The sequence below is a fragment of the Lepidochelys olivacea genome (assembly GCF_965140295.1).
Source record: "Lepidochelys olivacea isolate rLepOli2 genome assembly, chromosome: 7".
NCBI classification, from domain to species: domain Eukaryota; kingdom Metazoa; phylum Chordata; order Testudines; family Cheloniidae; genus Lepidochelys; species Lepidochelys olivacea.
The window spans coordinates 27,645,410-27,661,211 of NC_140417.1; the positions used below are offsets into that span (position 1 = coordinate 27,645,410).

Below are 15,802 nucleotides of genomic sequence, written 5' to 3' on the forward strand. Positions count from 1 at the left end.
AAGTGGTTGAACCTGAGAACAGTGGAGGTAGTTTGTATGAATATGAGAAAAGTACGAAACAATGTAAAACTCGTTTATAGTGTGAAGGTCCAGGTTTTTAAAGTGTTAAGATTCTATTTAGAACTATTAAAAAGGAAAATAAAGAAAGACATTAACAACTCCAGTACCAGAGTCATTCAAACAAAACATGTTGTGTTATTTAAATAACTCTACCAGATATACATATCAAGGATGAGAATGTATCTAAAGATATTTGGGTGGGTTGGGTGGTTTCTTTTTGGGGGACATTGTAGATTTTGCATAAAACAAAAAAGGAAAAAAATATTCTCACAAGTAGGAGCAGTCCAAAAGCTCATTTAGAATAGCCTTTCCAAGGTAATAATTCTTCAGATAATGCACAAAACTAGTCTGGCCTCCCAAAATGAACAATATTGCTTTCAGGCCAGCTGCTCTCATGGATTAGTTGAAAACAGAGCATTCAACCGTTCTGAATATTATCCAATAGAATTTCTTTACTTTTACTTAAAAGTATTATCAGTAAGAAGCAGATTTTCAACCAATTACCAAATGGAATATTTCTGTGATGATTATTAATACAGTGCTCTTATCAATGATTATACAGATCTAAGAAAAATTACCATTTGCCTAAGGCAAGAAGATGTATAGTTTGAAAATAAAGGAGTAAAAATGAAAATGTATATGACAAAAATGGGTTTTCATTCTCATCATTTTTAAAAAAAAAGATTTTTATTGACAAGAAAAAATTGGCAAAGGATCCTACGAATAAGTTTATCAGTTATGTTTATTGAATCTGTCCCTCTCTGTGTGTGACAAGATGTAGCAGCTGCCACTAGATATGGCATATTATCATCATTTAACATTATTAGTGTATGGGGAAAAAAATCCTTATTCAACAAGGTAATTAAGGTAGACACATGCTTAAGTCCCATTCTGAATTCGAGCCATAAACATTTTCTTTGGGCCCATCCCTGTCTAGAATCATAGAATCATAGAATCATAGAATATCAGGGTTGGAAGGGACCCCAGAAGGTCATCTAGTCCAACCCCCTGCTCAAAGCAGGACCAATTCCCAGTTAAATCATCCCAGCCAGGGCTTTGTCAAGCCTGACCTTAAAAACCTCTAAGGAAGGAGATTCTACCACCTCCCTAGGTAACGCATTCCAGTGTTTCACCACCCTCTTAGTGAAAAAGTTTTTCCTAATATCCAATCTAAACCTCCCCCACTGCAACTTGAGACCATTACTCCTCGTTCTCTCATCTGCTACCATTGAGAACAGTCTAGAGCCATCCTCTTTGGAACCCCCTTTCAGGTAGTTGAAAGCAGCTATCAAATCCCCCCTCATTCTTCTCTTCTGCAGACTAAACAATCCCAGCTCCCTCAGCCTCTCCTCATAACTCATGTGTTCCAGTCCCCTAATCATTTTTGTTGCCCTTCGCTGGACTCTCTCCAATTTTTCCACATCCTTCTTGAAGTGTGGGGCCCAAAACTGGACACAGTACTCCAGATGAGGCCTCACCAATGTCGAATAGAGGGGAACGATCACATCCCTCGATCTGCTCGCTATGCCCCTACTTATACATCCCAAAATGCCATTGGCCTTCTTGGCAACAAGGGCACACTGCTGACTCATATCCAGCTTCTCGTCCACTGTCACCCCTAGGTCCTTTTCCGCAGAACTGCTGCCTAGCCATTCGGTCCCTAGTCTGTAGCTGTGCATTGGGTTCTTCCGTCCTAAGTGCAGGACCCTGCACTTATCCTTATTGAACCTCATCAGATTCCTTTTGGCCCAATCTTCCAATTGGTCTAGGTCCTTCTGTATCCTATCCCTCCCCTCCAGCGTATCTACCACTCCTCCCAGTTTAGTATCATCCGCAAATTTGCTGAGAGTGCAATCCACACCATCCTCCAGATCATTTATGAAGATAAATGATCTACCACAATATCTAAGTGACAAATAAGACATAAGTGCTAGGAAAGATGAGAAGATGGGGTAGAAAGTAAACAAAAAGAAAGAGGTAGAAAAATTACAGCTCATTTTAAACATACACCTTACAAATATCAGGATTGTTTTAGCGATCTTGTAAAGCAGCACAGACAAGGTTTTCATATCAATGACTGAACATGCTGGGGCACAATTTTCAAGCAACATGTACTAAGCTCCATACACGAAAAACCTAAGCAAACACTGCAAACTGGATTTTTTAGTTTGGAGGGAATTTGACAATTTCAAAATTTCTTCCATGCAGGAACACAGAAAATCAAAACATTTTTAAAATTTCCCAAAAAAACAAATTTTACAAAATTGCAGTTTTGGTCAATCAAAATGTTTTGCTTTGATAAACTGAAATGTTCAGAGCTGATCTCAACTTTTTTATTTTATATTATATTTTATAATAAAAAGTCTGAAAAATTGAAATGAAAAGTTGTACTGAAATGGAAAATCAGAATGTTCGGTTTCAAAATGGTTGAAATGGAATGCTTTGACATTGCTTTTTTTCAATTTTCCCTTTGAAATGAATTTTTGTCAAAGGAGACATTTTTAAACGTTTCACTTTCAACAAACTGGAATATTTTTCCTTCAGAAATTTCGTCGGAAGATTTCCACCCCACTCTAGTTAACATACAACACTTTTGAAAATGTACCTCATTTAATATTAAGGAAAAAATACTGCCCTGGAGCAGTGTGTTCTCTGCTATAGGACTCCTACCCACACTGGGCCTCATGGCGGATTAGGGAGAAGAAAGTTCCCTAAAGCACATTTGTAAAGTGCATCCTGACGTGCAGCATCTGTGCTAGTTATCAGTGTCCCAGATATAATCCTTCTTCTGCACACAATGGCTGTTTGGGAACTTAGCACAAGGGTTTGCAAGGTTAACCAGATTTCTTGACTGTTATGGAGTGATCCTCCCATATTGCTCATACAGGTGGGAAAGAGGCTCCTGATGCCCTCTCCCATTTAACAAGAAAAAGTTCAACGGAGAGCAAGATTTAGTCCTACCCTATGATTTAAGAAAACATAAGGCCTCAGCGGACGGAGAACACATGCTTCTAACAGAGCCCTGAGATCTTCTATATAGACTAGCATTTGTTAGTATATCTAAAAGCTATCAGAAAACACAAGAAGAAAGTCGAGATGCACTGAAGTTCATAGTTCTGGGAGGAAAAGCTTTTCATCACAAGATACACTTGGTAAAATGGCACTATTATATTTCCTCATTATTTCTAAGCATCTGACATGGCTTTTTTAAAAACTTAGAGCTATTTTCAGTTTGTATCGTCAATCTATTATATCCAAACTGGAGATGAGAAGATTGGGGAAAAAATGCAACAAATGCTAATTCAGATTCAAAAGATAACTTAGCACCAACCATATCCCTCATCTTCTGTATTTGCTCAAGCAGCTAAGTTTTATTAGGGTTGTTACTCGCAAAAAGGCAAATTTAATTTTAAATGTGCAACTATTCACTGCAAGCAAATTTTAAACTATATATATAATTGTAATATTTGCAAGTAGGGCTGTGTTGATTAGTCTCATAAATCATCGAATCAGGGAAGAGAAACACCACTACATGATTTAATTAACTAAACAATACAGCACGAATGTTGAAATTCATAGATCAAGTATTCACAACTAACTCTTCACAGGCTATTAATACAGGTTGAAAACTGTACACTGACAGCTTTGAATAATTCTGAATAAGAATAAAATGGAGGATTTTGTTTTCCCCATACATATACTTTGTAATTTGAAAAAATGACAACTGAAAAATAAATCATTTGTTTAAAATGATTAACTCACCATAATCACATCCAAGTTATAGTCTGTTACTTTATCTCAAAACACTACTACAGCTGGGTGAATATTGGGGAAGCCACAAATATTTGTTTACATATTTTAAACACAAGCATTTCGGTACACATTTAAATACAGACATTTGTACAAGTTTGCTGGCTGGAATGTTTATGGAAACAGAGATTTTTAAGCAAATGTTAGAGAGAATACATGGAAAGTGAATTTAGAATTCATAAGCAAGATTATTTGCCACAGAAGCCCAATTCTAAGAGTAACACTGAGCCAGTTAGGGAAAAAACATATCCTACGATAAATCTAATAAAAAACAGCTAAAATTTTTAATACTCAAACTTCTGGCAAACAAGTTACTATATAAATATTGTATTATTCCCATAATTATTTGGTGAATCATTTCAATTGACAGATACATTCAAGAAAAATCACCATTTGCTTGTAGTTAATTTGTGAACAGAAACTTAGTTGAAAATCTTGCCATTGAATAAGTTATTCATTATTAATTCTTTTCCATGCTTTAACAATAAAAACAGAGGTCAAATGGGGGGAAAAAACCTTATTTTTATATAACTAGACATAATACATTAAAAAATTCGCTTGATCAACATGCACCTCAAGAAAATTAGGGAAACAAAATCAAAGGTCAAGTATGTCTATGTCTGAAGTGCAAATAATTTCTCCTGGATGAAGCATGAAGGTGTTTCTTGAAGCATGCTATTAGATATATAAAACATTTCTGTTACATTTCAACTTAGTTGGCAATTGAGATGCGACCCATCCAATTATGAGAAGTACACATGCAAATGTTGACATCCAAAGAGATTTCTTTAACACAGTACATTCCTTTAGTCTAGACTAATCACAGGTAAGGACACTGCCATATGAAGCAACAAGGTGACTAGGGCAAAAAATTAGTCCGAAGCAAACAACAAATATTGTCTTTTTTATTATTTCCACTGAGCAAGGACTAACTCCTCTTCTCAAGAAGAATATTATTGCTCTCCCTACAATATGCAAATAAAATCTCATGTCTGCATTCTTGAACAGATGTCATGCCTCTCAATGGATACTTGCAAAGGCACAAAAGTGATGAACTTTTTTCTCTAGGGAAGGGGAGTTACAAAAGGAGTTAGCAAGGTTTCTGAAGAGGGGAATAGGACTTCAGATGCTTTTAGTCACTAATGGATATTCTCTGAATCAAAAGCTCTTAACCAGTGGGAAATGGCAAAAATGTGTGTCATTTTTCCCTACATGAAATGACAGTAATCAGCATAACATTTCTATGACTATGCATAGAACAGAAACAGTAAGACAGTCTCATAATCTTCCATTTTCTCTCACTCCCCAATTGTTAATAAATGAGGTTTAGTTCAGGTAAAAGGGAAAATTAGTATAGAAAATAAATGAAATTTAATAAGCAAAAGAAACTTTACTAAAAATCACATGTCAAAACATATTCAGATATGTTAGGTGGTATTCCATGCATTGTTGAAACCCCAGGTTTCATTTTCATATTAATCAACAGTATTCAGAGCTAATATGTGACTGTGTGCATATATGTGGTATATACCACAACAGCGAATTTGACATACAAAATCCTCCTTAAAACATGGTTGTTCTATAGAAAAGCAAGGCTCAAAAACAAACTACAAGAGAAAAGAAAACTACTTAACATTGGAATACAATGTATATAAGAGTCTTTTTCAGCTAGGAACTGCAAGAGGGCCCAGTACCAAAAGCATATTAATTTACAGGCTAGTTATGTTTGTTTGGGCAAATTTCCTCATCAAGGTATATAGAGCAAAATAGATATTTTAACTAGATCTACTGTCAATTGCTAACTCTGTCCCCGACTCTGCCATACACAAAAATACAAGAAAGTGCCATATTGTCTCCTGTTCTACCCATATAGTATGTCACTTGCCCAACGTGAGCCACAACACACAACACAATCTTCTCTGGCTCCTAAAAGCAGCATGCCATCACTGCATTCTTTATAAACGTTTCAGGAGAAAATGAAGGTAACATTTCCATTTTTAATGATTTCTCTTTGAGGAAACATCATATAATCCTAAAAACAGACCCCAGAGGTAATGATTTCCTTAGCACGTTGTTATCCTGAGAAGGTTATACATTGAAAGGCCACCTCCATCCCTAGACAAGATCATATAAGTATTGTTTTTGTCATTAGAGAAACATCCATCTATCTAAGTAAATTATTACAAAGACGTTTAAGAAACTTTTCATTAGACATACATTTATCATGGATAAAGAACATTCAGGTTTTCCATCAAACAGTGTCTATACTGTACTTACCTTCCTGTCTGGCCAGTTGTACTTTGCAAATATCGTATCATACGTGTCCACAGCACCATCAGTGATCAGCATTATGGCTTGACTGCAAATACTCCCTTGTCCTGTGTGATTGAACTGTGAAAGGAAACAGTCATTTGAGTAACAGACTTAAGTGCAGGTTTCAGAGTAGCAGCCGTGTTAGTCTGTATTCGCAAAAAGAAAAGGAGTACTTGTGGCACCTTAGAGAAGTGCGTAGGTCCTATAGAGAAGCTCTACTGAGCCCAGTGTGTAGGTTAAAGAAACATTCACATAATTTTTGTAATCTTTTATTATATATGTATTCATCTATTACACTACACTTTGTATAATAAAAGAGGTACCATTTATTATTGTGTCTCCACAGAGTGGTATAAACAGTCTGATCAATTAGAAGATAGACATTCATAAATACAGCATCCTTAGCATTTTCTCTATCCCCGCAAAAAACAACCCATTAAATGAAAAGCACATATGGAACCAAATCCTCCAGTTGAGTACTGTGGAATATCAGAGGGGTGGGGTTTTTTTTGTTTGTTTTTGTTTGTTTGTTTTGTTTTTGTTATCACAGTAGACATAAGCTACTCAAGGGAAGATTGCATTCCTTAAGGAATCTTTCCCATAAAGTTTTTATTTGGGGGGAAATTTTAGTATTTATATATGCATATCTTCAAATATACCAGGGTGTCATACAACTCCTAGTGGATATCTCATAACAACTGTTTCCTCTTCTATTACACAAATACCAAAGTACAAGACCATAGTATCTAAGTGACTTGCAAATATTATTCCATGTATCAATTGGGGTATATTAAGAAGCAATATCATGCCAATTTTACAGATGAGGAAATGTGGCACAAACTCAGATAAATTAAGTCATTTTTCCAAGGTCACACAGGAAGTCAGTTCCTGATCCAGGAATATATCTTGAGTCTGAATCCAAGAAAACGGGAGATCAGTGTTGACAAAAATGTGAAATGGACTTAGTGAAAATCAAGAAGTGATCTGATACTGAATTTTGCAAAACCAGAAGAGAGAGGCTGGAGGAAATGAGTGCTCCAACACTGGAAGGAGAGAAACAACAACAATATGGAGAAAGAAATTACCAAGCATGGACTTGCCGGACAACCAAAAGCTTTATTCCAAGGAGGAAATAGAATATTCCTTTCCTTTATTCCATTTATGCAAATGGAAACTGAAAGCCCAAAAAGGGAAATTAGTGGTGATGAACCACATGCAAAATGTATTGGTAAATGCAATGATACAGGATAAAGATCAGCCATAAATGGAAGAAATATAGAGGACAATTATGAATGAAACAACACCTGAAGAAAGTACTGGAAATATTAAAGATTTGTTGATTGAACAAACAGAAGACATTAAGCACTGACCAATGCTACCAAGGATGAGGACCAGCAAAGACTGTAGGATATAGTACAAGCACTGGATGAAGCTCTCAAGGAAGCTGTAAGACTAAAACATGTTAGTTAGTTGAACAATATAACTTATGCTACAGCAACAGTAGCAGCTCAACGGTTTCACATCAAGCCAGTTGAGGATTTGAACCACTGGAAAACTCCCTATATTGAAGAACTCCCATGAAAACAAAGGTTAAACCAAAAGATTAAGCTTTTACATCAGGATATCAGCCTACTGAATGAATTTTAAAATATCATTTGAAGAGAAAAGAAAAGCGAATGGCCCTGGAGATGAAATATGAGCTCAATGAAAGAGATTTGAGAGTTGTGAAGGAACAATGCAAATAGAAACTGATCACTGAGTCATAGGTGTGGAAGATATTCAGCACAAAGCTCTCAATATCAAGAGAACAGAATCTTCACAAGATAACCTCAGAGATTCTTTGATCAGATCAACATGGGGAAGAATATTAGTGCTAACGGAAGGAAATTTGGTCTGAGGACATACAATCTGCTGTCTCATTTGTTGTATTAAAAAAGTGAGAGAAAAATTTAAAAGCCACGTAACAGAGGAATATACAGGAATGTCAAAGACAAAAATAGATGAGATACTAAGAATGAAAAATCAGAACGCCTCCAGACCAGATAGGATGCATGGAGTCTGCCTGAAATGCCTAACAACTCTCCATGATTGTTTACTTGAACAGCTTAATAAATGTTTCAGAATGGACGTCCAAGATGGTGATAGGGAGAATCATCCATATTAAAAAAAAAAAAAAAGAAAAAAAAAAAGGAAGGAGGCCACCGTGATCCCAATCACAAGTTTAACAACTATGTGGAAAGTTCTTATGGCAATTCTGGATAGTGTTAGCATGCAATGGATGCTGCTTACTGAACAAAAAGCTGAAGAGTACACACAAAAGGCACTAAGACCACCTCAGGCTGAAAAGGACAAGACATGGAGAGGAGGTACATCCAACTACATGACAGAGGAAAAGGGTCTGCTATTGGTGAATCAAGCAATTGACAATGAAGAATAATGTTGAAATAAATGAGTCAGAGTAACAGATCATCTGGTTGCAGTAACAAGCAATGGCCAAGTGTGCAGCCCAGCCCGGAAAGCATAGAAGAAAAGAGAAAGCAAATCACCAAAGAAAGCCTCGAAAGATTTATACAGAAATTAATGAAGGGATAGCGGTGGTGAAGGATCGTACCCCTTAGTTATAGAGGATAACAAACTCATGGCTTGTAGAAGGATACCTCTAAAGAGAATCAGAAAGCCTCACTATGAGAGCACTAGAGCAGTCCTCAAGGCTTAGTTATGAATGAAACAAAACTGACCGCCAGAACTCCTCCCCAAACTGCAGAATGTGTTCCCAAAAGGAAGACATGGTGGAGCATGTGCTGAACCCCTGCAGGAGTCTGGCTGGGAGAGAAAAACAGGTTACTCACCTATTTTGTAACTGTTGTTCTTTGAGATGGGTTGCTCACATCTATTCCACTTAGGTGTGTGCGCGCACTGCGTGCACGGATGTCAGAAACTTTTCCCTAGCAACTACCCATCGGGCCAGCTGTGGAGCCCCCTGGAGGGGCGCCAATATGACGCTCTATATACGATCCTGCTGGCCCCTTCAGTTCCTTCTTGCTGGCAACTCTGACAGAGGGGAAGGTGGAGGGGAATGGAATAGATATGAGCAACACATCTCAAAGAACAGTTACAAAAGAGGTGAGAAACCGTTTTTTCTTCTTTAAGTGCTTGCTCATATCAATTCCAGTTAGGTGACTCCCAAGCCTTACCTCGGAGGTGGGGTCAGAATCAAGGTATTGCAGACTGAAGAATCGCCCTGCCGAAGGCCGCATCATCGCAAGATTGATGGACAATGGCGTAGTGTGACGTGAAGGTGTGCACCAAAGCCCACATGGCAGCCTTGCAGATTTCCTGAAGAGATACATTCACCAGGAAGGCTGCAGAGGAAGCTTGAGCTCTCATGGAATGAGCTATAACAACAGGCGGAGGGACATTTGCCAAGTTATAACAGGTATGAATACACATGGTTATCCATGAAGATATCGGCTGGGAAGAAACTGGAGCACCTTTCATTCGTTCCACTATAGCAACGAACAACTGGGTCATCTTGTGAAAGGGCTTTGTCCTATCTATGTAGGAGGAGAGTGCCCTTCTGACATCTAGTGAATGCAGCTGCTGCTCTCAAAGATTGGCATGCGGCTTTGGATAGAAAACTGGCAGGAAAATATCCTGGCTGACATGGAAACAGGTTAAAACTTTTGGCAGGAAAGCTGGATGAGACCTAAACTGAACTTTACCTTTGTGGAAGATGCTAGATGGTGGCTCACACGTGAGAGCCCGTAGCTCAGAAACACGTCGTGCTGAGGTGATGGCCACTAGGAAGGCAACCTTCCAGGAGAGGTAGAGGAGCGGACAGGAAGCTAGCCGCTTGAAAGGGGGACCCATGAGGCAGGAGAAGACTAAATTAAAGTCCCAGGCTGGCACGGGGGCTTCATCGGGGGATGGATCCTTTCCAGCCCTTTTAGGAAAAGTCCCACGATGAGGTGTACAAACACGGAATGCCCAGAAGCTCATGGGTGGATTGCCAAGATAGCCATGAGGTGGACCTTAAGAGAGTCGAAGACCAGATGTTGGTCTTTCAAGTGCATTAAGTAATCTAGGATGCACGGGATTGAAGCCTGAAGTGGAAGCACCTCTGTTGGGCATACCAAATGGAAAACCTTTTCCACTTTGCTTTGTACATCATCCTGGTAGAAGGCTTGCGGCTTTCCAGGAGCACCTGTCTCACCAAGTCCGAACAGGCGAGCTCAGCCTGGTTCAACCATGGATCCTCCAAGCCATGAGGTGGACAGACTGTAGGTCCGGATGGACGAGACGACCGTGATTCTGTGAGATGAGGTCGGGAGTGAGAGGTAGATGCAGCGGGGCCCGGATTGACAGATCCAAGAGAGATGGGTACTGGCACTGGCGAGGCCAAGCCAGGGCCACCAGTATGACGTCTGCCTTCTCCCTGCGGACCTTGAGAAGGACCTTGTGGACCAGGGGGAATGGCAGGAAGGTATATAGTAACTGACCGGACCATGAGATCAGGAAGGTATCTGCGATTGATCCCAGACCGTGACCCCAGAAGGAGCAGAAAGTTGGGCACTTCCTGTTGACCTGTGTGGCAAACAGATCAATTGGGGGAACCCCCAGCTGTGAAAGACAGAGTGGATAACGTCCGGGTGGATCAACCACTCATGAGTAAGGAAGCGTCTGCTCAAGCTGTCTGCCAGTACGTTCTGAATGCCCAGCAGGTATGAAGCCTGGAGAAAGATGGAATGGGTTAGACAGAATTCCCATAGTAGGAGGGCTTCCTGACAGAGGAGACAATCGGGCTCTGCCTTGTTTGTTTAAATAAAACATGGCCATGGTGTTGTCTGTCAGCACCACTACACAATGGCCCTGCAAGTGGGACGGAAATGCTTAGCATGCGAGATAAATAGCCCTGAGTTCTTTGATATTGATATGTAGGGCCAGTTCCTCTACTTGCCATAGACCTTGAGTCGTCAGGCTTCCGAGATGCGTTCCCCAGCCCAGCACGGACGCATCAGTTACCAGGGTCAGAATGGGCTGGGGAGGGTCAAATGGGACCCCAGCGCTCACCATGAGGGGGTCCAGCAACGAAGGCAGGGAATCAAGGATGTGCCCCGGGACAGTGAGCACCATGTCCAGACTGTCACGACCCACGCGACATACATACGCCAGCCACGCCTGTAGGGGCCTGAGCCGCAATCTGGCATGCTGCACCACGTGCAGGACATCATGTGGCCCAACAGCTTGAGGCAGTGGTAGTGGGGAAGTCGCGAAGACTGGTGATTATATGCGCAATGGCTAGACGTTGAGCCTCTGGGAGAAAAGCTCTCGCTTGATTTGCATCCAGAACCGCTCCGATAAATTCTATTGTTTGGGTCGGGGCAAGAACTGACTTGTTGACATTGAGAATGATACCCAACCGGTCGAACGTGTCCTTGACCAATTGCACCTGTGATTTCACAAGCTGGTGGGACTGGCCTCATATGAGCCGGTCGTCTAGGTACGGGTAGACATGCACGCAGTGGTGGCGAAGGAAGGCTGAGATGATCGCCATGCATTTGGTGAAGATGCAGGGAGCCATGCACAGGCCAAACGGGAGGGCTGTGAACTGATAATGCATCTTGTTCACCACGAAATAAAGAAAACATCTGTGAGATGGAGTGATTGAGCTGTGAAAATAAGTGTCCTTCATATTGAGGGCGGCATACCAGTCTCCCGGATACAGTGAGGGAATGATCATGCCCAAGGAGACCATGCGGAACTTCAAGTTGACGATGTACTTGTTGAGCTCCCTGAGGTCCAGAATGGGCTGTAGACCTCCTTTTGTCTTGGGAACGAGGAAGTAAGTGAGTAAAAACCCTTGCCCGTGAGCTCCTGAGGCACCTTCTCCACAGCCCGTAGAGCGAGGAAGGATTGTAACTCCTGGATAAGGAGTTGCTCATGAGAGAGGTCCCTGAAGAGGAATGAGCAAGTGGGGTGGGAGGGTGGGAAGGAGCAGAAGTGGATAGAATAGCCCACCTCTACTGTGCGGAGGACTCACTGGTCCGATGTAATAAGGGACCATACATGGTAGAAGCAGGATAAACGGTTCAGGAAGGCAGGATAACCGGCTGGGATATGGACTGGTAGTCCATCCTCATGCGCATCTTCAAAATGGGGGCTTAGGGCCTCAGTGGTGAGGGAGGCTTGGACTGCCCCTGGCCCTGTCCAGACGGAGGGTGCGATGGTCTGCACCTGGTGTATCTACTTCTCCTGTGGGTGAGGGGGGCCAGATGTGGATGTGCCCACCACCACCTTATCAAGTGAAGACAAGGAGGAAGCGACCAGCAGGATTGGGTCCGAGACAGCCCCTTGGTTCACTGGTTCCGGTTCCTCCTGGGCACTGGGTGTAGCCTCCACCAGGGGTGGGCATGGATCCAGGGTTTGTGCGGGGTGTGGAGGAGGATGACTGATGGTTGCCTCGGGAACACAGGACCAGAACATGATGGTGGATAGACACCTGGAGGGGCACCCTGGGCTTGGTGGTACGCCAAGGGAGTCCAGAACTGCCACTTTTTGGGTTGGCAGTGGGGCACCAAAGCATCCTGTTGGAGACTGCCCGGACCTGATCAGGGTGCCTCTGATGCTCCCGATGCCCTGCCCGACCTGGGAGAGGGTGACTGGGAGTGGGACGGCCAAGGAGAGCGGTACGCTGCACTGGGGGGGGGGTTCCGCATCCCCCGATGGGCGGGATGGGTACTGTGCAGAGTTGCAGGACCCAGACGGTGATCTACGGTGCTGTTGTAGGGAGTGGTACTGAGAGGTCAACTGGCGCCAAGATGTTGGATTTCATCTTGGTGGGTAGTGACCACAGGAGTGTGACTGCGACCAGTGCTGTGCTGGGGAACGGTGCCATGCTGGGGAATGGTGCCACAATGGAGAGCGGTGCTGTGCCGGGGACCGGTGCCACGATGGGGAGCGGTACTGCGATTAGGAGCGGTGCCGCTGCGTGGAACAGTGTCAGTACGAGCGGTGTCGTGAGGTCTGACCTTGACTTAAACCTCATCAACCTTAAACATCGACCTGTCAGCCGATGACCACCTCGAGCTGGAGAGGCTCAGAGGATCGGGGCTGTGAGAACAGAGCTGCGAGTTGGACCAGTGCGGAGTATGGCAGTGCCAGGACTCAGAGCGGCGCGGTGGAGCTGATCTGGGAGCAGGCAGCCCAAAGATTGCCAGTTTGCCCCTTGCGGGTGCCAGGACTCAAGATAGTGTGGGCCTCAAGCCTGGAGACTTAGGCACTGTAATATCAATGAGGCCTCTGGCAGTCTCAAGGGTGTCAGGTGTGGAAGGCAGCGTGACCTCCTCAACCTGGAGATACAAGGAGTCTAGCGGTACAGGGCTTCCCGGGGAGGTGGGAGCCCGTGGAGGACGAGGCCTACTGGGAGAACTGTCGGCCTTATTCCCCTGGTCTGCACTGTGTTCTGACAGGGGTGCGATTACCGCCTTGGACCTTCGCGGGAACTTCTCCATGGCCTGCTTCTTGTGAGTAGCCAGAGAGTGAGAATGGTGCCGGGGGAGCGCTTTTGGGCCCTGGGGACCGCCAAGCCCTAGAAAGGCATGCAGAGTCCTTTGGCGCTGAAGACGGCACCGCTGCAGGTGAGCTCCGCACCGAGGCACTCGGGATCAAGCATTGAGGCGGATGGAGAGCAGACTCCATGAGGAGTTGTTTAACTCTAATGTCCCTCTCCTTTCTAGTGCGAGGTTTAAAGGCTTTGCAAATCTTGCACTTATCCGCCTGATGGGATTCTCCCAGACACCGGAGGCAGGAGTCATGAGATCACCCATGGGCATGGACTTGCTGCAGGAGTCACAAGGTTTGAAGCCCTGGGCTGGCATGCCTGGGGCCCCGAAGGGCACTCGTTGAAGGGGAAATCCCTTCAAGTGTTAACGACAACACTTAATACTAAAGATAACAGATAAACACTTGACTCACAATAAAGATAAGTAGAGAAGCTAGGGAGTAGTGGAGCACTTGCGAACAAGAGACCACTGTTCCAATAACCGTCACTGGCGTAAGAAGGAACTGAAGGGGGGTCGGGCTGATAGGGCCATATATAGAGCGCCATATCAGCGCCGCTCCACAGCCGGCCCCACAGGTAGCTGCTAGGGAAACATTTCCAACATCCGTGTACGCAGTGCATGCACACACCTAACTGGAACTGATATGAGCAAGCACTCGAAGAAGAATATATGAACAGACACAACGAGGTTGCCAAGTGTCTGCATTGGAGCCTCTGTGGCAAGGTCTCATTTAAATGAACCATGTGGAATTACAACCACTTATTCGAAAGCGCTCTAGAGAATGAAGAGGCTAAGATTTTATGCGAACTGGCACAGCCTGAATGCTGCAGGCAAACAGGACATAGTTGTTACAGAAAAGAAGACAAACAAGACAATGTTAATTGATATTGAGATACCAGCAGCAAAACAAACATAAAAGATTGTGAAGTATGAAGAACTCTGCCACAAAGTGGAATGATTATGGAAAACTAGAACATAGACAAGCCCAGTGATTATTGGAGCACTTAGAGCGGAGGTGGGCAAACTACAGCCCGCAGGACCATCCTGCCCAGCCCCTAAGCTTCCAGCCGGGGAGGCTAGCCCCCGGCCCCTCTCCAGCTGTCTCCCTTCTCCCACAGCCATCGCCGCTTGCACCCCCTCCCAGGCTTTCCAATAAGCCTTTCCCGCTGCTCTGGGCGGCATGGTAAGGGGGCAGGGGGAGTTGGATAAGGGACAGGAGGTCCCGGGGCATAGTCGGGGGCAGGGGCTTGTTGGATGGGGCAGAGGTTTGTGGGGGCAGTCAGGAGACATAGAGCAGAACGGTTGGATATGGGGTGGGGTCCGGGGGGGGACAGTTAGGGATGGGGGTCCCAGGAGGGGGCGGTCAGGGGACAAGGAGTAGGGGGGGGGTTGGATGGGTCTGGGGGCCTGTCAGGGGGTGGGGGTGTGGATAGGGGTTGGGACAGTCAGGGGACAGGAAGCAGGGGGTGTTGGATAGAGGGTGAGGTCCTGGGGGGGTGGTTAGGGGCAGGGGGTCCTGGGAGGGCGATGTCAGGAGACAAGAAGCAGGGGGGGTTGGATGGGTCGGAGGTTCTGAGGGGGCGGGAAGTGGGAGGGGGCGGATAGGGGGCAGGGGCCAAGCTGTTTGCGGAGGCACAGCCTTCCCTACCCGGCCCTCCATACCATTTTGCAACCCCGATGCGGCCCTCGGGGCCAAAAAGTTTGCCCACCCCTGACTTAGAGTGATCCCTAAGAGTGTGAATGAGCAGCTCAAGAATATGGTAGGAGCACAAGACATCATGGATAGTGACTTCCAGAAGACAACGTTCATAGGCACTGAGAGAATTTTACGGAAAGTCAAAGGAGAACGAGTGTATCTGAACTTCTAAAATGCAGAAATTCTACTGAGGGTTCAAAAAAAACACCTGACTACCCAAACCTATGGAGTCGCGTCATGGTCAAGATTTACTGGTGACTTGGCGGGTAAATTTTAGACAGTAGCTTTCTCCTTTTTATGCTTAAAGATCACGCATGTTGTGAAGGCTATTTGTTTAAAAACCCAAACATCCTGATGATCT

At 43.9% G+C, this 15,802-nt stretch overlaps 1 protein-coding gene across 4 annotated transcripts in view; it reads right to left on the reverse strand.

The window, feature by feature from the left end:
- CACNA2D3 (calcium voltage-gated channel auxiliary subunit alpha2delta 3) overlaps positions 1 to 15,802 on the reverse strand; it is a 728,899-nt gene that overhangs the window by 333,857 nt on the left and 379,240 nt on the right. For all 4 annotated transcript variants that reach the window (XR_014712447.1, XM_084634438.1, XM_084634437.1 and 1 more), the window contains exon 11: positions 6,148 to 6,261. Coding sequence is in view for 3 of the 4 variants with exons in the window: in XM_084634438.1 (XP_084490564.1) it covers positions 6,148 to 6,261 (114 nt within the window). In the remaining variant the exon portion in view is untranslated. The remainder of the gene's footprint in view (positions 1 to 6,147; positions 6,262 to 15,802) is intronic.